Genomic DNA, 27,402 nt, shown 5'->3' on the forward strand with positions numbered 1-27,402 from the left:
AGGAAAGCCTTGTTCATAACATGCCAAATGACCTAATAACTATAAAGTGAGTCCAACTCAGATTTTTTAATTAAGAGGAAGTTGGGATCAAACAAGGAAGATATTGATGTTGTTATTCTGTCTTACCATTAACCCCCCACCTCCAAAAAAAAAAAAAAATCCAACTGTAGAGACGACAAGTACCCCCTGCATTAATTTAAGAGTTGATTGTACCAAATTGATATGGGGACTGCAAACAACACATACATTCAATTAAATATCAGATTTGGGGCTTGACTTTCTCAAAATTTGCTTTAAAGCATTGAATTGTTTGGATAGTCAACTTTGTGGTTATTACGTAATATAAAATCATTACAATTTTATTGACCTTTAAGTTAAATGTTATAACCAGAAAAAATAACCCAGACTTAGCAATGCAAATAATGTAATATGAGTCCAAGCCCAACATGCTTACTAATCCTGAAGGTTCGTGTTTAAACAGCCAATCTTCTGTCTCTGACTGAATCCAGCATTATCAGATGCTGCTTTGTCAACAGTCACCTGATGGGTAATGCTCCTCAACTGATATCACATTCCTTGTGATGCAAGCCTCAACATACTAATTCTAGCAACAAGAGATACAGTGCAGCTCTAAAGCTGAAGAAATAGCAGCAGAAAACAGTCGGGACAGAACACCAAGAATGCATCTCAGCTGGAATGACGATGACTATCTAGCTGAGACAGAGAAGCCTCCCCCTTTTCCTACAGACACAGCTCTTTGAAAGTAAACACCGGAATTCCTTTAAGGCAAATGAGAAGATATAAAGTGAGGAGAAAAGACGTAGAAAAGTCTAATGAAACTTTGTTGCCCACCTTTTTGAGCCAGGAGAAGTGCCTGTAGACGTCAATGGGAGCCTCCATGCTTCCTGCCCATCTCTGCCTTCTCTTTCTGTCTCACTGTGTGTGTGTATCTGTGTGTGTGTGTGTGTGTGTATGTGTGTGTGTGTATGTGTGTGTGTGTGTGTGTGTGTGTGTGCGTGTGTGCCTTCAATGTTACATAGCTACAAAGTTAACATGGATTCTCAAGTTTGCTGCAGCACGTGAGTGTAAGTGTGTGAATGTGTGTGTGCCTGCAATGTGAACAGCTGTGGAGGAGGGCGTTTTACGATTTCGTGCTCTAAGTGGAAAGACTCCCCCTTATTTTATCCCCCTCCTCCTTCAGTACTTCCCTTCTTTCCTTTCCTTTTTAGTACCACTACTTTTCCCTTGTTTCTAAATTTTTTTCTTTCACCCTTTTGTCTCCATTCACTGGTCGCTCACCATCTCGTCCCTTTTCCTATTCTGGTTCCATTTTTTTTCTTTTTCTCCGGTCTTCTTTCTCTGTTCCTATTTCACTCTCACTTTTCTGTTCCTTTCTTTACCTCTCATTCTCTTTTGCTCTCTCTCCCTGCTGAGGTTTGTATGATAGCCAACTAGCCGAGTCGAGAAAGGAGGAGGTTGTGGGAGGGTTTTCTTCTTTCTCTGTCATCTGTTTGTATCTGAGTGTTGGCCTAAAACACACACACACACACACACACACACACACACACACACACACACACACACACACACACACACACACACACACACACACACACACACACACACACACACACACACACACACACACACACACACACACACACACACACACACACACACACACACACACACACACAAGCACAATCTAATACAAGACACTTGAACAAAGCAACATCAAACCATGTCAGAGCTCTCCTCCAAGCTGATGCTCTCTTTTGCTTACTTTAAAGTCAGAGCGAAGGTGCACTGTTTCCCTATGTCTCTTTACTCCTCTGTCTCTCTAACTTCCCATCTTTTTGTTCTGTGGTTTATCTTCTTGTTTAAACCAATTAGCTCAAGTCTCAGTTTCCTGTGTGTATTTTTTTTGTCATTTGTCTGAGAGACAAGTTAAAACTCAAAACTGTAATAGATTTTAAACACACACTAAATTATGAGCTGTGCATTTTGAAATAAAGGTTGTGAAGTCTTTGAGCATAAGAAAAGTATTTGCTATTGTGTTTGTTGTATCTAACAGTGTAGTGTTAACACAAACTGTAGAGCTGTCGGAGTCTATGATGCACATGTTGTCCTATGATCATATCCACGAGGATAGATTAAGTGCAGCACATCTACGCAACATACATCTATTGTAAATGTGTAGAACATATGCACATATGCATATAAACAATGTAGTGTGCTCTGTAAGTTGTATCAGATGACTTCTAGGGCTTGGAATGATCGGAAAATTCTTTAAAATCACGTATTGCCCTTAGCTCTTATATTTCATCCAAATTCTTTCAGAGAAGTTTTTCGGAACTTTAAAAAGTTTTTTAAAGCTTCAAGTTTTTATATTTAAAAATTGATGGAACAACTACTGATCAATATGTGTGCAACAGACGATAATCCTCATGGTTTGAATCACATCAGATTTTGAATCAGTGATCATTTAAAGATGACAAATACTTTAATAATCCCACAAGGAACTTATTTACATCTTGTGCAGTAACCTGGTAACCTGTGTGCACGCTGAAGGAGACACCAGCTCATCCCAGGGCCACACGAAACCATTCATACTCACACTTATGGACAATTTAGTGTGACCAATTCAAGTTAAATTTATATATTTTAAAATGATGTACTTTTGGAAAAGCCTCAGGTGGAATCAAACCTGGGAACTTTTTGCTGTTTAACAATCAGAGTACCTTTTTCACTCGGCTGAAACTCTAGACAAGTGCTGACTAAAGACAGTAATATGGGATGCACTAGAGCCAGATACACTCACAGCCTACTATTGATCATCAGCCATCTGTATCAGTGCCAAAAGGCTACAGATGTTATTGACATTGCAATAAAATTCTCATTGACATGATGTATTTCTATAATCACAAGCATGCTCAATTTCCCAGTTACACCACTGAAAACGTTTGATGGAGGACGAATGATGGATTTTAACTCAACCCGCATTTCTCTAACTTCTACATTATTATTATTATTATTATTATTATTATTATTATTATTTAAGTCACTTTAAAAAGTATTAGCTGAGTTTTAAAAACAATGTGATTATGCTGCTGATTTGATATGCAACAATCTGTGGATCACATGCTTGTTAATCCTGTGTTCAGGATGTGATCCATTACATCTCTAGCTGTGTAATATGACAGATGCCAAACTCTTGACAGCAGACAAATAAGAAGAAGAACAAATGTAAAAATGTGTATTGGCTCAAGAGGTAAAAGTGTGAAAAGCAGATTAGACCAAAAAAGTGCTCATTTTGAGGTAGCTCCAAAGTGCAACTCCAAATGAAGTCTAGATTTTTGACATTTTTTCCCAAATATCATCAACTCAGACACACATGGCCTTCTTCTGAGGACAAGTTAACGTCTCTGGGTCAGCAGGAGCGATTCGCAGGGCATCAGCGCTTCTTGCCAATAATACACTTGTGAGGCTTCCTCTGTTTACAAGTATGTATCTATGTGTATGCACAAGTGTGTGTGTGTGTGTGTGTGTGTGTGTGTGTGTGTGTGTGTGTGTGTGTGTGTGTGTGTGTGTGTGTGTTTGTGTGTGTGGGTGTGTGTGTGTGTGTGTGTGTGTGTGTGTGTGTGTGTGTTTGTGTGTGTGTGTGCGTGTGCGTTTGTGTGTGTGTGTGTGTGTGTTTGTGTGTGTGTGTGTGTGTGTGTGTGTGTGTGTGTGTGTCTGTGTCTGTGTGTGCGTGTGTGTGTGTGTGTGTGTGTGTGTGTGTGTGCGCGTGTGTGTGTTTCCCCCCTGTACAGAAGCCTACAGGGTGCAGAGTAATTACAGGGTACAGGAGTCTGATCCCATTCCTCTGGGTCAGCAGAGGAGGAGAGGAAGTGGAAGATGGTGGACAGGATGAGGATGGGAGGAGTAATCAACCTTACATGTTAGCCGACTTGATCATCTGCCAGGATTTTCTTCATCTGATGTTAGAATTCAAAAGTTACATGACGTCTAAGTTTTGGAAGATTTGGAATTAAGGGTCCCTTTGAAAACTGAAGAATTACGAATAAACGATAAGAACAAGGGCACTGATTTTTTTTTTTAAATGGACTGTATAACATTAAAAATACTGATTATTTCAGTTTTATTAACTGTTTTTATGATCTGTCACCATCATCTTTCACTATATTTAAAACTTTGGGAGCCGCACAAATATATTCAGAGATTAGAGAAAAAGAATAAATAATATGAAAGGAAATAAGAATTACAAATTCTGAAAACACTGGCATGGGACATAATAAAATTGTCTCAGTCTGGTCAATACTGACATCAGTATGTGTTTTTAAAAAAAATCTGATTATTTTAAAATCAACTCAGAATTTAACACAGATAAGGTAACTTGGTGGTCTTTAGGGTGACAGAGGACAGCAGCATCTCCAGCTTAAACCATCTTGTGGTTTGGTTAACTTAAACCAATCTGTGGTGTGGTTAACGTCAAACAGAAAAGGGGAGGATGAATGGTTTAGTCAGGACCGGGGAATGGGACCACAGAGAGAGACAAATATTGTGGGCGTCTTGTGTCTCCAAAAGATTACCCTCTGATCAGAATGGCCTCCATGAATAAATGTGTAAAGTTTAAAACTGTGTTTACTGTTCATATTAAAAAACAAAGACTTTTCAACCTTCATGAAGGAGCCATCAGTGAGTGAGCTCAAACACAATGATAACAGAACTAACCATTCTATGGTTTCAAGTCAATTTCAATTGTCAACTCTCAAATCAGGGCATAAAATTGTACCATAAAATAAACATACTGTTGTGAGTTTTACTACAGTTTACTCCTTCAGGTTTTTATAGAAGCACAATTATTCATCATAACGTGGGAAACAAGTAACAAACACTTAGCATGACTTAAAATGTTGCTACAAAAGACTCTTAAGTCTATGCAACTGACTGTACCTGGAAGAAGGAAAGTCGACGGTATCTACAAAGCACAAACAAACAAAGCAAACAATGAAAAGTCCCCCCTCTACCATACTGCACCAGAAGTATAATCGCAGGAGTACAAAATACAGAACCTGAAGAAAAGAAATTAGAACATTATGGTGGGAAAAAAATAAGTGAAAGGCAGAGAGGAAAATTAAAGTCATAAACAAAGAAAAGACAGTCATGAAAGAAGGAAAGCTGCTACCAATGACTGCAACATGTGAGACATCTATTGTTGATGTTGAAGCTCAAACACATGTTGAACTAAAGCCAAGATCAACTTTTCCTGCCTCAACCCAAAGCGTCTGCATTAGTTTGTAAAACTTTGCTCAGCTTTCTGAGCAGAAAACAGCAGCCTCTGCAGGACAACACTCTGCAACAGCAACTACAAGAAAAAAACTGAACAACAACTGTTTGTTAGCATTTATTTAATCACAACATTTGTCACTCGCAGAATACAAACAAAGCATATGTAATCCAGAGTAAAATAGACTCAGCAGATTCAGCCATGCTGTTTTGAAGCAGCTAAGAAACACTTTTTTTTCACCATGTTTAAGCAGTTTGAACTTACCTTAACAGCCCTGAACAATCCTGTCCTCTTGTTTCAGCCTGGAGTCCCTGGCTGTTACACCAACTGCCTCATTTACAAACAGACTCACATGAGAAAGTAGAGGGAGGGTGTCCAAACATGTAGAATAGCAACAAGGGGGAAGAAGGAAGAAAAACAATATGCAGTGAGGATTGAAGGAGGAGGGATAGACACGTAAAACCATCTAGGCTTCTGTAAACAGAGCCGTTTGTACGGCTCAACGGCCGTTCAGCGTAGACGGAGGGTGTGAGGGAGGGAGCTCGGTGCAGGAAGTTGATAATGATCCAGTTAAACTAGTGTCTCTGAGGAAAACTACATGGAACCCATCCCAAACCTCTCCCCTTTTCCTATTCACAAGCTATGAAAACACTTAAACTGTAAAGGTACCATGCCAGAGGAATGACAAAGATGACAATGTAAATGACTGTTGATATATAGCAGAGTCCTTATGGTGTGTTTGATCCCTGCTGGATGAGACACTGCATGGAGAGAGTCCCTAAAGCCAGAACTACAGAACCCACCTCTGCCTCAGCCCTCTCTATAGCTGCACCCACGCTGCTCTACCAACCTGCTCACGTTATTTCACTGTTTTGGTTTTCTTCTGTAGCACTTTACAAATTCTTCTGAGTAATGTTGACATGTGTCTTAAATGTGTTTGTGAGACCATATGCTGTACTGTGAGTGTGGGAAGTATGGATTAACAGGACTATTATTACAGAAAATTTCAGAGGAGTTGGGTATAAGCCTCACCAATTAAATTTAAAAAGAAAAAAAAACAACCCCATAACACTTGTGACATTAAGCCACAGGTGTTGAAGTGTTTTAACATAACATATTTACACAGAAAGTGACACAGATGAAGTACAAAAAATAAAATATCCCGTTTTTCCAAACAGTGCCAGGGCAGGAAAAAACCCCCATGCCATATCCAACGTCTCGTCATCAGTTTATTGATGCCCAGCTTACGTGCAGCACTTCTGTTTCTCACTTGGGCATTCAGCTTGATTGTCTTTAACTTAAAAGCAGCAAGTGTGTTTTTTGTGTTTTCCATCTAAATGTGTGTGCCTTATGTACAAAATGCCTGTTAGAAAACACAGTTTAACTACAGTAGCGTCTTCCTCGCCATATTATTTCTTCCACCTGTCTGTCTCACACTTGCGCTTCCTGCTTGAGTGCCCCCTGGAGGCCGTTAGCCTATAAACATCTGGAGATTAGCAGCATCGTTGTCTAAACCGCAGGGTTCAAAGCGTGTGAAAAATGTAACAGCTTATATCCCGCAAGTTATGTTACTTCTTATTTACAGATGTTCCACAGGTGTACTACAGATGTTCTGGAGAGGAACCATACTAAGAATATACCGCAGGTTATGTACGACATGTGTACTAGATGTACCATAGTTGTGCGAACTGTTCCAGAGCTGCACCACAGTTGTACTACAGGTAAACCACAGGTGTACCACAGATGAACTACAGATGTACTACAGGTGTACTATAGATGCATTACAGGTGTACTACAGTTGTACCACCAATGTAATACAGACGTACTACAGCTGTACTACTGGTGTATTGTAGTGAAAAACATACCTCATTAAGATTGGAATGTAAGACAGAAAAAATACTGAGGTGTTTAAAAACTTTCTATTAAATGTTTACACATATTATTGTACATAGACTGTTCCTGTCTGTCAAGATCCTCACAGAGAGGTGCCAGCAGGAGAGAATATCTGTCTGATGCTCAGTAGCTAAATTCCTCTCATCTGCCTCTGATCCCACAGTAACAATTTAACACTCCCTCCACAGTTAAACCCAATGCCTTTGACCTTTACAAAAAAACAAACAAACATGGGATTCAGCAGTGAGTGAACTGCAGTCCAACTATTTTGCATAGGGAAGAAGTCTGAACTGAAGCCCTCTTGTGAGAATAATTGAAGACAAACAGTGAAACAGTTCTCACCTTAGACTGCCTCCTAAGACTGCCTCCTTAGACTGCTTCCTATATTTATGTATAAATTTACGTGTGTGTGTGTGTGTGTGTGTGTGTGCGTATATCAATGTAGTATGAACTAAAAATCAGTAATATAATAATAAACCTATTTATAGGCTAAAATTTAAAATAGAGAGTTGAGGAGCTGCATGAGACATCCTCACCATTTGGAGCAAAAATATGAAAGCACCAAAATCTTAAAAAATATACGGCACATTTGATTCCATTTCTTCACAATAAATGTGCTCACAAAAGTTGTGCATAAACAGAACCACGCAATGCATCCTGATCTGAGTGTCAGTGAACTTATTGTTTGCTCACAGAGTTATGTACTCTGAGCAAACGGTGCAATTTCTGACACGGCTGTGTAATGTGAGGGCGGCAGTGGCTCAGTGGTAGAGCGGGCGGTAGACCAGGTAGTCCAATGTTCAGAGATCGGCGGTTCGATTCCCACTCCCAATGTATTCCCGCCCCCAAAAAAAACACCCAAAAGTGAGCTGACACTGGGAGGTGCACTGGAACACTGCCGAGGCGCCCTTGAGCAAGGCGCCGTCCCCCCTCACAAGCTGCTCATTCTGGCGCACCACGAAGGAGCTGCCCGCCACTCTAACTCCCATTCCATGCCTACAGGCCCCTTGTGTGTGGTTGTGTGTATTACCGGGGCCTGTACACACTAATATGCATGCGTGTGATTTACTAACCAAAAAACTAGTGTGCATTCTTGATTTTCCTTCAGGGATTATAACAGTGCATAAAATTAAATTGAATTAAAAAATATCAATAGAGAGTGAGACTTTCACCACAAATGTAAAATGAGCTTTACTGTATAATAATGACAAAGAAATATCAAGTCTGAAAAGCAACTGGACATCTGTTTAGGGTTTGAATTTAGAAAGAGTAAACAGAAGTCCCTTTTTTCATTGAATCATGTAGTCAATAACAACTGTAAGATTGACAATTCTTTCATTTTTCTGCACTACACACTCTATTCATTCACTATATTTTCTACACACACACACACACGCACGCACGCACGCACACACACACACACACACACACACATGCATCACAACCGGTAAATGCTCGCGACTGTGGTGATCTCAGATTAATTGTCCAGAAAAATTTGGTCCAGTACACAATGCTGTCAAAAAACAACAAATAAATTACATCTGGATTTAGATGTAAAACACTTGTGAAATAATGAAGAATGTAATTTTTTTTTACATTTTAATTTAATTCAATATACTGTTGTCATACCCGAAGGGAAATTAAGAATGCACACTCTAGCTAATGATTCAAACGAATGCATATATACACTGTATATTAGTGTGTACAGGCCCCTGTAGCACACACACACATACACAAGGGGGCCTGTAGGCATGCAAGGGAGGTAGAGTGGCAGGCAGCTCCATCTTGGTGCGCCTTAAATGAGCAATTTGTAAAGAGGACGGCACCTTGCTCAAGGGTGCCTCGGCAGTGCTCCAGAGGTGAGCAGAATAACTGCTGTATTAGAAAAACTGCTGATATCAGGCTGAACATTTATCTGTATAAATATCACTTTGTATCTAACAGCCACTAGCCTCAGCTGTGATTTTAGCGTGCTAACACATGGTAGCATGGTTGAACTCTTACATCATATCTACACAGGAACAGCTTCAGGCACACTTCTAGCCATCCTTATTATGCACACTTGCTCTTATACTAATTTCTGGTTGTCTATGCATTATATATGACAACAACTCAATCTGTTTTACATGCCTAACTTATGTGAATACACACTGAGAACTCCCAGAAGCCAAATGTCCTACAGCACAGTGCAGCCTGTTGACACACGTGGAAGCTGCTGCTCCCTGCATTGCTCAGGTGCTGATAAGGCTACGGTTCCTACATAGACTAGACAGTAATTTTCAACAGATACAAATACACTTCCAAGAAGTTCCGTGGTGTGGACAAATTGACTCATCTGAATTAAAGAATATTTAACATCTACAGCATATTAGACTGGGAAACCTTTTAATCTGTCATCTAGCCATGGCATGTGAAAGAAATGCCATTCAGAGTGTGAAGGCCTAGTGGTTTACTGAGAGTAAGAATGTAACTGCAAAAACTAGAGAAGACAACAACACAATGCAAAAATTAACAGGAATAAGGAAATAGTTCTTCATCCCTGAAAAGCCAACAAAATCAACCAAGCTGAATCTACAGTCTGCATTGATGCTCACCCTCAGATGCCTCTTAGAGATAGAAAAGCAAAAGCAAACCATGATGCTGAAATAATTTATTTCACAAACTAGAATCAAATTCTATGTTACTGCTTTCCAGAATCAGTACATAGAGACATGATGATGCAGTCTGTCATGATGAAGGCAATGAAAAGTGACATTTCCTGTTGATGTGGCTGCAGTTACACCAAACCTCCTCTTAAGACTACAAATAGACAAACCGTCATGTTAAGACAGAAGCTGATGTGAAGCATAGCTCATTCTGTACTCACAGCTCCAGTCTGCAGCCAGTCTATGAGAACCTGTGCTGTTTCTGGAGGTAGCTGTGCTCTGAGGCCGTCTCTCCCCTCCTGGTTTGGCTGGAGCTCCAAAGCAAGTTTGAGGTCTTCAGCTAACTGAACTACATGCAGCGGGCCAGCGCTGATGGGAGAACCAAGGTCGTACATGCTGTTAGAATACTCCACTGCTGATGCCTTTGAACCTGGAGTGTGTGTGGAATACAGACAATTAATATAGTTAGGACAGACAGATTACTGATTGGAATATTTAAAATGAGAGTGACTGAGAAGAGACACTAATACAATGCTGTAGGTATAATACAGACATGATATCCTAAACTGGACTAGTGGTCAACTGGTCCTTCCGCCATCCACCTGAACTGAACCCTCTTTGAAAGGGTGCTCAAACCTCTGAGCTCCTAACTGCCAACAGATGCACTGCATGTTTTCTTTTGTAGCTGATTCCACAACTTTCCTCGGCTGATACCAATTGGATAAGCAATAGTTTCATGTTTTACAAATGTGTTCAGGAGTGTTTTGATTTGTTTACAAACTGTTCATAATATGTAATGGTGTATACCAGAGTGAAAGAAAAGCTAAGATGTGGCACATCTTGACAGTGGATCAGTTTGAAGTATTATATTACTCTTTGTGAAAAACAGAACAAGGAGCAGCTCAGTGAGGCTGCACACAGGGAACGGCTCCTTTTCCATCATAAATGTCACCGGTTTAATTAGCCCTCAGTTTAAATATGAAATATTGACAACAAATCCTCCGTCATCAGCTTTGTTGATTGTGAAGAAGTCCTCACAATAAAAGAGAGAAGCATGCTTTCAATACTATGTGAATAATGTCAAAGGCAGAATCATGATCAAAGTCATTGACCTGAAGGGATCTTTCCCTAGCATTCACACAGGAGGTTAAAGCAAAGAAAGAAAAGAAATGTGGATCATGGAACATAATATGACCAGTACATAAAAATTATTTTGATAAAAGTCTGTAATGTCCTTGTTAGTGGATTTCTGATGTTATCACTAATGGGATTTGTAATGTATTCCTATTTGTGGTCACTGAGAGCCGGAATAGCGAACTCAGAGAACCAAATGAGGTCAGTGTGTTTTGGACAGAAGTATTCAGCTTCAAAGAGAACAGGTTTCATGTGTATGTACAGTAGTAGTAGTAGTAGTAGTGGTAGTAGCAGTAGTACTAGTAGTAGTGGAAGTCGTAAAAGTAGTAATAGTACTAGTAGTAGCAGTAGTAGTAGTACTAGTAGTAATAGTAGTAGTAGTACTAGTAATAGTAACACTAGTAGTAGTAATAGTACTGTAGTAGTAGTTGCAGTGGATGTAGTAATAGTAGTACTAGTAGCAGTAATACTAGTAGTAGTAATAGCAGTAGTAGTAGTACTACTAGTAGTAGTAGTAGTAGTAGTACTAGTAGTATTAGAAGTGGCGAAGTTTAGTAAAGCTGTCTGTGGCTCAGCACAGACAGCTTTACTAACATCATCCACTTATTGGAGGTCGGTGGTTCGATCTCTGTCAGTGGACACATACGAACGACTGTTGTCCCTCCTGATGAGTAGGTGAAGCCTTACTTTGCATGTTACTCTCTGTTAATGGGTAATGAATGCTGTGGTTAGTCAAACTAGTAAGATGATACACAAGTACAGACCCTTAAGCCTTTATTATCAATAATTAAAAGTTCTTCTTTTCCTTTCGGGTTTTCCCTTCAGGGGTCACCACAGCGAATCGATTGCCTCCATCTAACCCTGTCTTCTGCATCCTCTTCTCTCACACCAACTACCTTCATGTCCTCCTTCACTACATATCAATAAATAAAAGATGCATGTTGTAAATATGTCTGTGTTGTTAACTTATGAGCATACATACATCCTCTGTCTCTTTCTTGCTCTCTCTCTCTCTCCCTCTCTCTCATCAGTAATAAGACATGGTGTTTCCCACACACGGTCATGCACATTAAACATTTACCCCTGGACTTAAATCTTTATAGACAAGGCTGAGCTAGCTGAGCTAAAACAGAGAATGAGGCAGTGACACAGATGAAGTACAAACGTTCACAGCTTCTCAGACCCTTAATCTGATTAGACAAAGACCCCCCATCTGCTCTGACATGTTTCAGAGCATAGTGCGTGGATCCCATAGCAAATTAGTCTTACGCTCATTGTCACTGTCTTACTTATGAATGAAACTCTAAATAAAATAATTCATTCCCAGTCTTGAGAAGGACTTTCTGGAATGCCCTGCAGGACCACAAGGGGCATGCTGTACCATTTTAAAATCCACTTTGCTGATATATCATGTTTTATCACTATGCTTTACTTTATCAGTGAAAACTTATACTTTTACTTTTTGGAAAAGAAAAGACAACTGAGACAAAACCACAGAGAACAATACTTCTTGTCCTCCCATGTCAAAGATGACATTTTCACTTCTTAACTCTTACCTGCAATGATGTCGTCCATCTGCTCCAGTGCAGCCTCCAGCATTTGACTGGCCTCTGTTTCCATTGTGGTAGCGGGAAGCATTAGATTGACAGTATTTGGAAGCTCTGTGAAAAAAGCAAAGGGGAAAGTGGAATTTATAGCAATTTTCTGTAGGATGTACATCTTTTTTATGAACACTGTAGGACATTAAGAACATCACTTCAAAAAGAGAAATGACAACATCTGTGAGGCATGAGAATAATTCATAATTCATATTAACAGGCACAGACTGAGCTTGAGATGCATAGTTCTGTCCTGCATGGATAGACAATAATTCAGGCGCAGAGACGTGAACGCTCCAACTATCTCTAATCAAATACAGATAATATATCTCATCTGTTTGGCAACATGTATGAGCTTTGACAATGTAACACAGATACTAACAAGAATACTTGCATTAGTTTCTAGAACCAGGACTTTAGACAAGACGACCTCTGCATTGCACTGCAAACATATTATTTTTTGGCGTGGATAATGGTCTAAAGTAAAGTCCATTAGTCTTGTTTTTCTCACAGGTAATAAAATCGCTATAAACTATCAACAGAGTGAGGATACAAGCCTCACTCTTGTATCCTCCTTTTAGGGAATTTTACAAGCCAATGGCTTCTACCTGTCACCCCTTTTTTTCTTTTGGGATGTTGTTGATGTTCCAAAACTGATGAAAGTGAAGTCTGCTGTAATAACATGTCTAGCAACAAAAAAATAAACTGACTAAATAAAAAAAATAAGTAAATACAGTTATTGATCAATGATTCAATTATTACTTAAAAATAAGATGTAATGGCCGCCAACAGATGTCTGACAAGATCGAAGATTTCCACAGGTCTATGCTCAATAAAAAAAGTTTAATTAGTGTTTGTTATGTTTTTTGGATTTCTACACTTTTGTTGCAAAAGTCAGTGTTCACATGAATTTTTCACTGCACATATTTGTAACATATACTCTTTACACAGCATCATGTCTGCAGGCAGGATTAAGGGTACATATAGCCAGCAGCAATTACACCCACATAGTCACACACATTCTTAACTCCCCGAAGCAGGATCGACTTTTCATCCATCATCTCCGCTTCAGGCTGTCCCTCCATCTCCCGCCATCCATGTTTCCTGCTTCTAACCGCACCCATCCACCCTCCTGTTATCCCTTCTTTGCCTGCTACTCATCCCCTCTGTCATCTCTCCTTCAAGGCTCTTCTCCCTCTGTCACGCTGTCATACTGACTTACAGACAAACAGACTTCAACACGCAGAAATCAAAGGGAAGGACAGTGATGTAATCTATTGACGCCCTGAGAGCACATACCCCCCTGCCCCCACCCCCTGCAGAGCAACCTAATGTTCATCTACATTAACACTAATGTTCACAGACACAGCTCACCATGGAAGCTGACAATGACAATCTGTATTGAGAACAGCCAATGGACAGTAACATGCTGTCATAATGACTCCAGGGCCATCACGATTCTCTCATTTTTCAATTAAAGCTACTGTCTGCTCTCCTGATGCTTGTGTGTGTGTGTGTGTGTGTGTGTGTGTGTGTGTGTGTGTGTGTGTGTGTGTGTGTGTGTGTGTGTGTGTGTGTGTGTGTGTGTGTGTGTGTGTGTGTGTGTGTGTGTGTGTTTGTGTGTGATTGAGAAATGATTGTTAACTGTCTAGGGGTGGCTGAGAAGGCATGACTGTACCATTCAGACACACTGACTGTTCAACAGCACCACAACAACTGCTGTGTGTTTCATTTTGTACACATGAAAGAGTATGTACAATCAAGGAATGTGTGTGGTTGGCATGGCGTTGTGCTCCATCATGTTTATATAAAGGTGCTGATACAGAGATTACTGATATGTTCCAACACAGAGCTGTCAGGACAAACTGTAACAAACCTGCTCACATATGTGTGTTGTGTTGTGTCTGTGTGTGCAAAAATGTACAAAATGCATTGATTCTATGTCATACTACTTAATATATCAGAGGTAGGAAATGAAACCAGTGTTTTTTAGCTGTGTTCAACTTCTACTTGGAAAACATGTTGTTGTTGTTGTTGTTGTTGTTTTGTTGTTGTTAGAAATATGCCACAGAGAAGATGACCAACCTTCAGTCACCTTAAAGGCATCCTTTAACAGTAAAGTTTGAAGAATTAAAATTAATGTAAAGCACAGCTTTTTATCATTGTTCATTCACTCCATCCAGACAAGACGACCACTTAACCACAATAACTTAAAAAAGGTTGGAATGGGTATCACAAAAAATATTATAGTGCAAAAGTCAAAATTTCCTGCCCCTCTCTAAGCAGCAATGTCCAAATCAAGGCAAAAAGCTCCCAAAATACCTGGTCTTATTAACTGAGTTTTTTAGAATATCTATTTATAAACAGCATAATTGTATAGCGTCAAATATTCAGAGTGCTTTTACACATACCTCCTTACTTTATAGTTTGACCATGACCACAGTTGCACATCTGAAACCTCTGGACAAATACTACGGTGTGTGATGCCATCAGTAAAAAGCAGAGCTTCAACAATCAGAGGCCTATAATAATGCTCAACTAACACTGTCCAGTAGTACCCGTTGATGCAACTAACCTTATCCAAAATCAGACTCATAACCAGGTTAAAAACAGCCTCTCACAAATAAAAGATGACAGGAAAATCCTCGATCCATCCATCCATCTATCCAGACCAAATGCGATTCATCCAACACCCACTGAGTTTCTGGGAAATCGAGTATATTTTAGTGGAATCCTGCTGATGAACCTGAACCGAACAACCTGACAGACAGTGAAAATGAAATGAAATTAATTTCTTCAAATTAAAACAAATCCTCTTCAGGGAAGGATTTGTGATTTGAGGGTATTTATCAGTTGACAATCATTTACTCTTTCACATTGTACTCCATCATTTCTTTCATTTAACCACCAATCACAGTCAGTTGTATTATAATAAGCAGCATAATGAGACAGGAAGCAGCTCTTGGAGATGTAAATGCTTGAATAACTTGAGTCAAATGTGCTGACAATGGTTGTTATATAAAGGCTTCACATTATATTATACATTATATTATATTATAATTAATAACTTCACACTTTATAGTTACATGATGACAACTTTAAAAGAGAGTCACGCTTTCAGTTATTTAGTTATATATACAGTGTGTGTGTGTGTGTGTGTGTGTGTGTGTGTGTGTGTGTGTGTGTGTGTGTGTGTGTGTGTGTGTGTGTGTGTGTGTGTGTGTGTGTGTGTGTGTGTGTGTGTGTGTGTGTGTGTGTGTGTGTGTGTGTGTGTGTGTGTGTGTGTGTGTGTGTGTGTATGTTTCACATACATACATATACTGTATATATAATAGATAGCTGGACAGACAGACAGACAGACAGACAGACAGACAGACAGACAGACAGACAGAAGACAGATTAGAGAGATAGATTAGATAGATAGATAGATTCCCCATTCCTTTCTATATATGCAGAAACAGACACACCTTTTTCCAGGAAGAGAGAAACACTCTCGACAAACTAGTTTGTCGAACATGACAATATGTGTTTCTTAAACTACACTCGACAGTGTTGACAGTTCACACTCCTCAGTCAAAGCTGGCTCTCACACAACCTGTTGGCTTAAGTAACAGTGATAAAGCTTTATCAGGTCCTGACAGGACATATCATAGCCTGTAACAGCTACAGCTGGAAACTTGGTTGCAAGAAGACTTGTGAACAGGCTTCACATACATTTCTCCAAAGCATCAAAATGCAACTTAAAATCAGGCTCTCAGTTAGCTAAGCTGCCATTAACAGCATTTCAATAATGATAAAGTTGTAAAATGTAATATGCACGAGGTGAATCAATTTTAATGAAACGCAACCTGCTGCTCAACATTCAAAGCTGTCAAACAAGCGTGTCGCCCATGTTTCCATGTAGACGGAGCAGGTTAGTGACAACAATGCATGATGGATCAACACCTTTCTGCAGAGCCCACAATATACACAGAAAACCACAAAAATCCTTCAAACTAGCTCCTTGCAGTCCAACCACAGAGTTTCATGTCAGCATTAAGAAGCTGTCGGTTACAGAACAACAACTCCCTTCGACCGATAAAAAAAAACTTTATTACTCTAAAAACTACTTCCAAGTGAGAAAGTTCATTACACCAGCCAGAGTTTTGGTTCACAACTTCTAAAAATATGACGTAGTAAACATGCATATGAATAACCAACTCAAGAAATACTGCCAGTGAACTGATCCTATGTGTGAGAAAGGAACATAAAGCAGCGTGCTATTTGATTTACTCCAACTTCCTGCCTCCCCTCACCTCCAGTTTCAGTCCAGCTCCAGCAAACAGAGATCCTTGAATGAAAAAAGGAGGAGGTGAATGGAGAGGGAGGAGGGGTTAGACATCGAGTCTCTGTTTGAACCAAGCGCCCATTAGGAAGCAAGCTATTTGCTGTTTGTCAGCCGAGTGGCTAAGCTGCTATCAACTTCATTGCTAGCTTCTCAGGCTTTTCTGCTGTGATTTAATGAGTGTCAACAAAATTTTGTTGACTGGCTACAGCTGGAGCGGCAACTTCTCTAAAAGATGCTGCTGCATCCACAGGTTCTCTGGGCTTGCACCAGGAGCTAGTATGACTAAGACACTGCTCAGTGTAAACAAATTGAGTAAGCCACAAAAAGCCACATTCTGTGTCCAAGACAGCAGCTTGCTATAATACCAAGTAAAACTTACAAGTAAACATTGAGTAATATTTTGTATGACTGTATCTTCACATAGTGAATGCAAGTATTCAATTGTTGGGGGGTGTAAAGCCACACTTGTCGTGGTGTATGTTTTTTGGGAGATACCCCCCCACAGGGGGGGGTTGTTTTCCTGCATTCTGGTGCAATCTGAGGGTAAAATCTCCTGTTGAATTTACCTACAAAAATACACTAAAGTCAACAGTTCAAACTTAACTATCTTTGTTTCTATCTTACTTTATGCAGGTATAAATGTGAGATTCAACAATTGAAAACTTGCATTCACTATGTGAAGATACGGTCATACAAAATATTACTCAATGTTCACTTGTAAGTTTTACTTACACTAGAAGATATTTTAACTTTGACTTAGACAATTTGATTTCAATAAATATGATTCTTGGTATTACTCAATGTTTACTTGTAAGTTTTACTTGCAATTATAGCAAGCGAGGTGAATACACATTTACATGCATTGCTGGCTATGCCATAGGGTTAGGGTCCTTGCCTTGTCGTACACCGATTCGCGGGTTTAGCTTGTAAAAATAGAATCCTTGTTCTTTAATTGGACGAGAGGAGGTCATGACTCGAGTGCATATTTAATGATCGGCAGGCTAAAAACCTTGTAGCCACTCTGGAATTTACTTTGCTTATGGCGAAGTGGCAAATGGCTAGCGCAAGCCCAGGGTTCTGACCCAGCCACACTATAAAGAGACTCAAGCTGAGGGGGCTGCACCAAGCAACGAGTCCTTCAAGACTTCATCTTGATACAAACAGACACTGATATCACAAGTAAACAAATGTGATTCTAAATTCACAATATGAAAGCAAATATGATTCACTTTAAATTTCAGCTGTGATATTAATATATTTTTTAAATGGAACAGAGGATGTGTGTGGTTGAGAAGGTGTACAATGCTAACTGCTGCTGAACTCTCTTATCAACATCAGAGGTACATGAATGTTAAACACATTATTCTTATAGCATTAATACACATCTGTCTAATGCTGAATGTTACGACTCTACAGTGGTCACAACTTTTTTAAACTCTACAATGTGCTTTTTATTTAGGATTACTTCTCCATAAGTGGGAAGCGTTCTCCTCTGGATCACTGCTTGCCCAGAACACAGACACACACAACAGAGGAAAAATAAAGCACGGTCAGTGAGCTTAGTCTGGGGGCTCAAACACTGGTTAGATTATCTCCTCTACTGTATGGCTGTGGGTAACAGTGTGATCTGTGAACCGTGGTTGATGCAGACTCCCGTCGCTGCACTCATCTGTACTGCTCCGTGTTGAACTGCTCCACTATTTATTTCCTATTTAGATCTGCTAAAGTGCATCTGATTCAACTCTGTCTTGGTCTCTCAAGGAAATAAGGCTCTGGTTTCTGCTTTCTCTGCAGATTATCTGATTCTCTTATTTCTCCTTGCCTGTGCTGTGTGTTATTCCCTGGTCACTCTGCTTGCATTTCTGATGTAATCTACTTTGTCCTCCAAGTGAGGCTAATGAACCAAAAAGCAAAACAACACATGACTTCCAGTCAATAACCATCACAAGGCTAACAAACAGCAATGTGCAGAGACACACATTGAGTCAAAATTTTCCTTTAAAAAACCCCAAATGTCATTGGCTTGATTTAAATCAGTTATGTCCGCAGCAAATGAGGGAGTAGGTCAGCTTGGAACTATGGGTCCAGGTAAACTGAGGTAAGGCGGGTTTATCCTCAAACACAATCTGACACAACAACAGACATCAACACACATTGAGGTGGTCTCCCCATCTGAAATAGCGTTGGCTGACAACAGTCACATGAAACACAGGGGAAGAATCAAGGCAGTGCAAACACACTGCATCACAACATGGTCCTGTGCTCTTTTCCATGTGATTTCAAACAATAACAACACAAGAAGATTAATTGGAAGGAGCTATTAAAAAGAAAACACATACATGATACTACTGGAAGAGCATTGTTGCTGATCTAGTGCAGAGGAAATGTCTGTAGAATGTGAGGAGATAATAATAGCTTATGAAACCCTTGCTGCGAGCTGTAATTATTTCATTTTGCAGTAAAAGGGAAACTTTTCATTTCACACGATTATTTACCACACTGAAGAAAGTGCAGACGTATAAAACAAATGACCACCTATGAATGTAACTCTCAGCATAGCCTTTATCTTTTCACAGCAGCCTTAAGGAGAGTTTGCATGGCTTCATTTGGTTCAGTATACACACATTAACACCTGGAAAGCATCCAGTGCTGCTGCATTTTTCTAAGGTTTGTTGCGGGGGAGCTTGTCTAAAGTAGTCATGAGTGTGATAACGGCCCCAAGGGCACCAACAGCTAAGATAATTAGATTAAACCCGGAAAAGAAGTCTGACTCTTTGCAGTGGCAGTCTGAATAAACAAAAGCCAGTCTGAAGAATGACTTTAAGGACAAATAGAGATACGCCAATACTAGAAATGTTTCACAACCTCCTGGTGTATAGGGGCACTCACGAGGCAGTCCAAAATGAATGGTGCTCTGTTACGCACAAGACACAAAATTTACGCCAAAAAAAGTCTGATCATGTTTTTAATACTACAGGACAACACGATAAATATCAGTCCAATACATATTTGTATTTTGTTTTAACTGTTATTAAAAAAGTAGTAGTGGTAGAATTAGTAGTGGGAGTGGTCGTAGTAGACTTCACAGTATGATAAAGAGCAATATCTCTGCAATCACATTAGCAACAGACACATCAGGCTGACAAAAACAAACAAACAAACAAACAGGGCCTGATCCACCTTTAAATATTCATAAACGTTCAAAAAATGGCAGCAGGCTTTGAGAAAGAGTACCGGGTCTCAGAGCTGTTTGTATAAATCCATTGTTAGACCCACAACCATCAGTGGAACACCAACAAAATTAACATGTTGACAGCATGAACCTTACTTTCATAACTGATATTTAATATTCGATGTTTCAACATAGTTACAAGTCTTTCTCAACCCTTTTAGAGGCCTAGCTCACTGTTTATTACTGTTCTCTGTGAGGATCGAGATGGAAAACATACTACACGCTGTAAAGTCATTTATGGAGTTCTTGTTTTCAGAAGGACGGATGTTTGGGGAACCAGAGGTGACTCAGGTCTAGGTTGTCCTCAGAGTGCTGTCCAGGACAGACCGTGACACAAATTCTACTAGAAATAATGTAACTGTAAGGTAAACTCACACACCAGTTACTGTATCTTCATCAACTACAACTGAATGGGACCAATACTATAACACTACTTATTAAGATGTAATTGTTAGAATGAATTTAAATGTGGAAGATTCCTCAAACATATAGCTGGCTTCATACTTCACTGCATTCCAGATTATAACACGAAGGGAAATTTTAGGGAAGTAAGGCAGTGAAGCGTTAAGGGATGAGATCTATGAGAAGAAAATGTTCCATCTGCAGTTTGTTTTCTAACTAGCCCGACAGGAAGAGAAGGTTAGGAACAATATTGCAGCATGCTCACATACACAGAGAATATGGCCAAGACATTTGGTTGGGCATACATTACATATGCATATGATTAAATTTCCTCAAAAGTATTCAAAATTATCAATCAAGTTCAATCAAGTTTTTTTTCTACAGCGCTTAATCATGGCAACAGACATATCAAAGCACTTTAACAGACAGAGAAACCCAACTGAACCCTCCAGAGCAAGCATAAGCGACAGTGGCGGGAAAAAATAACAGGGTAAGAGAGTCAGAGAATGGCAGATAGGCCAGATAGAGTCAGTGTCAATATGGTTTAAGTTAGACGATTGGGATTGTTGTCTTCAATACATGTTTCCCATTGGTAAATTCAAGGCACAATCACAGTTGTGTGGATGACTGTATGGCAGCACGGAGGAAGAAAGGAAGTAGGACCCCAGCCGATGGATAGATGAGGGGTGGTACTGGTGGGCTTGGAGGAGAAGGTCCACAGCACATGGATAGATGGGGGTGATATTGGTGGGCTTGGAGGTGCATGTCCACAGAGGATGGTCCACAGCAGATGGACAGATGAGGGGTGGAACAGTATGGTGACACGGAGGAAGAGAGGCAGCAGGCCCGCAACCATTATGTAAGAATATCACAAAAAACACAAAGCCTTCAACTCACTGCTTGAACGCTCTACACATTTCACAAACCAATGACACACGAGCAAAGTGTCCCGAAGTCTCACCACACTGACTATTAACCGAACAGACTTGTGGAACATCTACAGAAAGCTGCCTTTGTTCTGCGAGTGAGAAACGTGAACATCTGAAATCCCAGCATCATTAAAACTCTTAAAAGGTCCAATCAGCAACACCGGCCTGTGAGAACAGGAAATACAAGAATGTGTGTGAGCCTGCACAGTAGAGATGAACAGTTAAACATTAACACAGAAACCCAAGAGAGAAACTCACATATGCACACACTGACAAGGGTGTGTGTGTGTGAGTTTACCGTTCCTCCTCATTTGGCTTAGCCTGTTTGGATTACTGTCACCAGCTAGGGGCCAGACCTAACCCCCCCAGGCCCTCCTGTCACACAGGGTAAATACAACTCTGTGCGTGTGTGTGTGTGTGTGTGTGTGTGTGTGTGTAGGCGCACGCACAAAGCCAAGCCAACAAGAAACACCAGATTCTTCATCAATTAGAATCAATGCGACAGAACCGCTGACATTTAGAATGAGGATGTTCCTTGTTCTGTCCTTCAGCTCAGCCTTAAAGTCCAACCCCCTCGCTCTCGTCTGATTGTGTCTTCAGTCTCACCACTTGGTCGTCTTCAAAGTCAAGTCACTAGTGCTAGTGTTGACAATAAAACTTAAGACAGACCAAATCATTGTTTGTTTGTTTGTTTTTTTAATACAGACAACATACAGAACAAGTTTGAGGAGACGCAACCCCCTCACTCACCCCACCAGTTTAATAGCAAATGATTACAAGTTAGGTGTCATGCAAGTGTGTTGTGTGTGTGTGTAACTGGAGAAAACTTTCTTTGTCAGAGAAGTTTCCCGGCTTTGTCACACACAAAAAGTCCAACAAGAAGTCAAATTGGGGACAGATGGGGAAAAAAAACAAGTTTGTTTTTAGACAATTAGAAATATATATATATATATATATATATATATATATATATATATATATATATATATATATATATATATATATATATATACTGTGTGTGTGTATGTATATGTGTGTGTATATATATATATAAAAGTTATATATAAGTTATATATAAGTTTATATAAGTTTTCTGGTAGTACAATATTATAGTATTACTCCCATGGTGGGAATCCCTGCATTCCCAACATGGCCTTTCTCACATGTTCTCCCTGGGTCTGAGTGGATTTTCTCAAGATAAAATAAAACATGCACCTTAGGAACATTAGGTTATGGTGGCCCATATGGCAGTGTGCTCAGGGCTCAGCAGTTCAGGACTGACTCTCCACTCTAGCCTCCTAATGTCATTGTACAATTCATATGATGACAAATAAAGTTTCCTCTTGTTTAGTGTGCAGCAGCAGTAGCAGTGAGTTGTATTCGAGTTCTGAATACATACAGCACTGGCTTTCTGCTTTTGAACTGTATTTTACTTTCCTAAACCACAGAATCTCAATATCCTTAGACAACTGTTTCTGCTCTAGAAATATTTATGTTTTCTAATATTCCTAAAAATCAAAGATTTTATACTGACAAATTTGTACATCTTATTTTCCCTTCGGGGATTATAACAGTGTATAAAATTAAATTATAAAAATTAAGGAAAAAGCAGGTAAAAGAATGAAGAGAAAACAGTGAATATATGATGCATGTGCTGCATGGTTGCACAATTGTATTAATTATGGCCCAGTCGTACCAGACTAGCTTAACTCAATGACAACATGAGGGATAAATACAGACACAGCCTGCCTCAGCTAGAACAGGCCTGAAAGACAAACACAGCCACCACCGAAAACAGCCAATACTTGTCACAATCATAAAGTTAATGATTGTTTCATTAAGTACATTGATTAAAACAGACAGTACTGACGGCCTCAATTGAATCTTGGTCACTCATGTCAAAATGTTTGTGAGCCATGAATATATGAATGAATCAATCAATGTTTCAAACAAACAAATAGCTCTGAATTTAAAGTAAACCATAGTCTCAGTTCAAACAACTGTATGTTCAAAGAAAGTAAAAATAAAAATAAAAACAGCAACAATGCATCATCTGTCTTGGATGGATTGAACAGTATTTTTGTTTGATATACCAACACTACTGCTAACACCCACCAGATAGAAAAAGTTTCGGTTACAGCGTCCACATGACAATGCATCTGTGTTGTCGTGTGGACAAGAGGCGTAACTGCAACAAAAAGCCTCGGTGGCCGATGCCTTAAGCCATATTGTTCACGTGATTCCTTCTGGCAGATGGGCCGTGATTGGTTGTTCGATAGTGGGTGGAGTTAAAACGTGACACCGTGAGATTTTCAAGTGAGCTTATTCAACTATATACGTGGGGAGATATACAGTGCGCCCTCGCGCATTCGAGCATCAATGCTCCCGACTTCACCTCATGGTGGATTTTTGGTCGGGAGTCACGTGATACTGTACGTGCATTTCATTGGCTGACAGCATTCGGAAGTGCGCTTTGTTTCGTCAGTCTTGGACTTTCGTGAGATACAAAAGTGCTATAAACAGCTGGGCTTGCGCTAGGAGGTAGTATGAATAAGCCACTGTGGCTCAACGTAAAAGAATTGAGTAAGCCACAAAAAGCCACATTTTGTGTCCAAGACAGCAGCGCCGACGAGCATTGGAAAGAGCGAGAGAAAAAAGAGCGAGAAAAAGTTTGTTTTCTTATGTTATCACTCAGGGATTTTTGCGAGTCCAAAAAAGTTGTAAGTTTTAGCCTTTTTTTCCTAAAAATAAGAACGCCACTGTGGCTACACAGGTTAAAAACCTTGTAGCCTCTCTGGAATTTACTTCGCCTATTGCATAGTGGCAATCGGCGCAAACCCAGCCTCTCCTAGACACTTCCATACCTCCACGGGTATAACATCAGGACCGACTGCCTTTCCACTCTTCATCCTCTTCAATGCCTTCCTCACTTCATCCTGACTAATTTTTGCTACTTCCTGGTCCACAAGTCACCTCTTCTAGTCTTTGTTCTCTCATTGTCCTCATTCATCAAATCTTCAAAGTACTCTTTCCGTCTTCCCATCACACTACTGGCACCTGTCAATACACTTCCATTCCTATCCTTAATCATCTTAACCTGCTGCACGTCCTTCCCATCTCTGTCCCTGTCTTGCCAACCTGTATAGATCAGTCTCCCCCTCCTCACTGTCCAACCTAGCATACAAGTCTTCATAAGCTCCTTGTTTGACGTTTTCTACCTTCACCTCACGGTGCATCTTCCTGTACTCCTGTCTACTCTCCTCAGTCCTCAGTCCCACTTATTGTTAGCTAACCTCTTTCTCTGTATACACTTCTGTACCTCCTCATTCCACCACCAGGTCTCCTTATCTACATTCCTTCCAGATGACACACCAAGTACTCTCCTACCTGTCTCCCTGATCACATTAGCTGTAGTTATCCAGTCATCTGGAAGCACCTCCTGACCACCCAGAGCCTGTCTTAACTCCTTCCTAAAAGTCATGCAACACTCTTCCTTTTTCAGCTTCCACCATTTTGTCTTCTGCTCTGCCTTTGCCCTCTTCATCTTCCTCACCACCAGAGCCATCCTACACACCACCATCCTATGCTGTTTGGCTACACTCTCGCCTACCACTACTTTACAGTCAAGAGTCCTTGTATCCTAATGGGTGTCGTTAGCATGAGCCACTTCACAACAGTCAATCTGCTGAGTAGTTCTTTCGGGCAATTCTGAAAGGAACTAGGTGATAGGTGTACTTTGTTTTAGTTACAATATAAGATAAGATTGATGGAGGCAAAATACGAGAAGCTAAAGAAGTCCAGAGTAATATTACTTATGTTTCGCTTGAGCATCGACAAAAAACTCTCAAAAACGTTGCCAAGTTAGAAAGCAGTTCTGAACCTCAGCATCACATATTTGACAAAGAGCTAAAAGCTGACTTTTTTTAAACTGACTGCATTCATTGATAATCATAAATGTTGATTTTTAACCTTGAGATAACTAGTAGATAATTGATTAAGTGTATAATAAATCTACAAATGAAAAGCGGCTCCAGTTACACCCAGTTCACGCACAGTCTGGGCTTGCACTAGGAGGTAGTATGACTAAGCCACAGTGGCTCAGTGTAAAAGAATTGAGTAAGCCACAAAAAGCCACATTCTGTGTCCAAGGCGGCGGCTTGCTATAATATCAAGTTGTAGAGGTTCACAGGAATGAGGCATGGGTACGGGTGAGTTCAGTGTATTTATTCACAAGTGTGTCACAACAACCAACACAGTTCCTTTAAATACCCACTTCCTCTATCACACCCCTCAACCCCGTGACGTCACATCTCCCTTGTGCCTGCCTGGTGTGAGACAGCTCTCCAAGTGTCCACTACACAGGCCCCCCCCCGAACATCCAGAACAGGCCAACCCCCGAAAAAGTCTCAACCCCACACGGGCGGCCTGATAATTCGGCCCCAACGGTTACGCCTAACAGCGGGCAGGGGCCGTGCAGGGGTCGGGGGCAGCTCCTCTGGCCGGCGGGCTGTCTTAGAGGCAAGACCTGAAACAAGAGCAGAAGTTGTACATGATGAAACAAGGAGCGGCCAGCCGCGGCGCGGGGGCTGAGCCACCGTGACCGGTTCATCGGACAGTAGATGCGCAGCCTTAAGGCGGTCCACAGAAACCCGTTCTGAACGTCTCCCCACTTCTACTTTGAAGGACTTCGGCCCTGCCTCAATCACCCTGAAGGGCCCGTAGTAAGGAGGCTGGAGTGGAGAACGGTAAGCATCGTGCCGGAAGAAAATGTTTTCCGTAGCGAGAAGGTCCTTCGGGATGTATGATCTGGGGAGACAGTGGTGAACAGGCACAGGGACACAAACGCAGTCAGCACTAGTGGGCACGGGCCAGGGAACCACTGCTGGCGCGGGGGCCGAACCCTCCGGCAGGAACTCCCCAGGGATCCTCAGCGGCTGGCCGTAGACTAACTCAGCTGATGAAGACCGCAGATCCTCCTTTGGAGCGGAACGCAGGCCGAGCAAGACCCATGGCAGTCAATCAATCCAGTTGGCGTCTGTGAGTCCGGCTCGGAGCGCTGCCTTCAGGGACCGGTGAAAACGCTCGCACAGCCCATTGGCCTGTGGGTTGTACGCCGTGGTGCGATGGAGCTTCACGCCCAAGCTCCCCGCTACTGCCGTCCAGAGCTCAGAGGTAAACTGCGGCCCCCAGTCGGACGTCAGGCCAGAGGGTCTACCAAACCTGGCCACCCAGGCAAAAATGAACACCCGGGCAACCTCCACTGTTGCGGTGGAACACAGTGGTCCTGTCTACCATGGTGAGGAGGTGAGTAAAACTCCCAGATGGGGGAAGCGGACCCACCAGGTCCACGTTGACATGGTCAAACCGTTTCTGTGGAATGAGAAACGGCTCCAGAGGGGCTTTAGTGTGTTTGTGCACCTTGGCACGCTGACAGGGCACGCAGGCAGCAGCCCATCCCCGGACGTCCTTCCGGAGGCCTGGCCAGACGAACCTTGCCCACACCAGCTTTACCGAAGCTTTAACGCCCGGGTGTGAAAGGGCATGCACAGAGTCAAAAACCCAGCGGCGCCAGCTGGAAGGGACCAAAAGGCGGGGCTGCCCTAGGGAAACGTCACAGAGAAGCATGGCCCTGCAGGCCTGAAAAGCCACATCCTCTAGGCGAAGTCCAGTTTCTGCCGACCGGAACACCTGGATCTCCCCATCTGTTAGCTGGTCAGCGGCCATGGCAGAGTAGTCCACCCCCAAATGCACAGAGGTGACCTGTGCTCTGGAGAGGCAGTCAGCAACCAGGTTATCCTTCTTTGCCACATGGCGAATGTCAGTTGTAAATTCCGAAATGGCAGAGAGGTGGCGCTGCTGCCTCGCAGACCACGGCTCAGTAGTCTTGGCCATGGCAAAGGTGAGAGGCTTGTGGTCCACAAAGGCAGTGAACTCGCGGCCCTCCAGCAGGAA

At 41.2% G+C, this 27,402-nt stretch overlaps 1 protein-coding gene across 12 annotated transcripts in view; it reads right to left on the minus strand.

The window, feature by feature from the left end:
- Nucleotides 1–27,402, minus strand: part of ppfibp2b (PPFIA binding protein 2b) — a 77,523-nt gene that overhangs the window by 36,137 nt on the left and 13,984 nt on the right. For 6 of the 12 annotated variants that reach the window (XM_068311989.1, XM_068311991.1, XM_068311994.1 and 3 more), the window contains exons 2-3: nucleotides 12,519–12,623; nucleotides 10,050–10,258 (exon numbers count right to left, since the gene is read on the minus strand). In XM_068311989.1, the coding sequence (XP_068168090.1) occupies nucleotides 10,050–10,258; nucleotides 12,519–12,600 (291 nt within the window). In that variant the 5' untranslated portion in view covers nucleotides 12,601–12,623. Of the gene's footprint in view, nucleotides 1–852; nucleotides 1,366–5,554; nucleotides 6,244–10,049; nucleotides 10,259–12,518; nucleotides 12,624–16,855; nucleotides 16,875–27,402 lie in introns of those variants that run through there. The other 6 variants (XM_068311990.1, XM_068312000.1, XM_068311997.1 and 3 more) reach the window with 6 other exon arrangements.

Source organism: Antennarius striatus, chromosome 4, assembly GCF_040054535.1.
Source record: "Antennarius striatus isolate MH-2024 chromosome 4, ASM4005453v1, whole genome shotgun sequence".
NCBI classification, from domain to species: Eukaryota; Metazoa; Chordata; class Actinopteri; order Lophiiformes; family Antennariidae; genus Antennarius; species Antennarius striatus.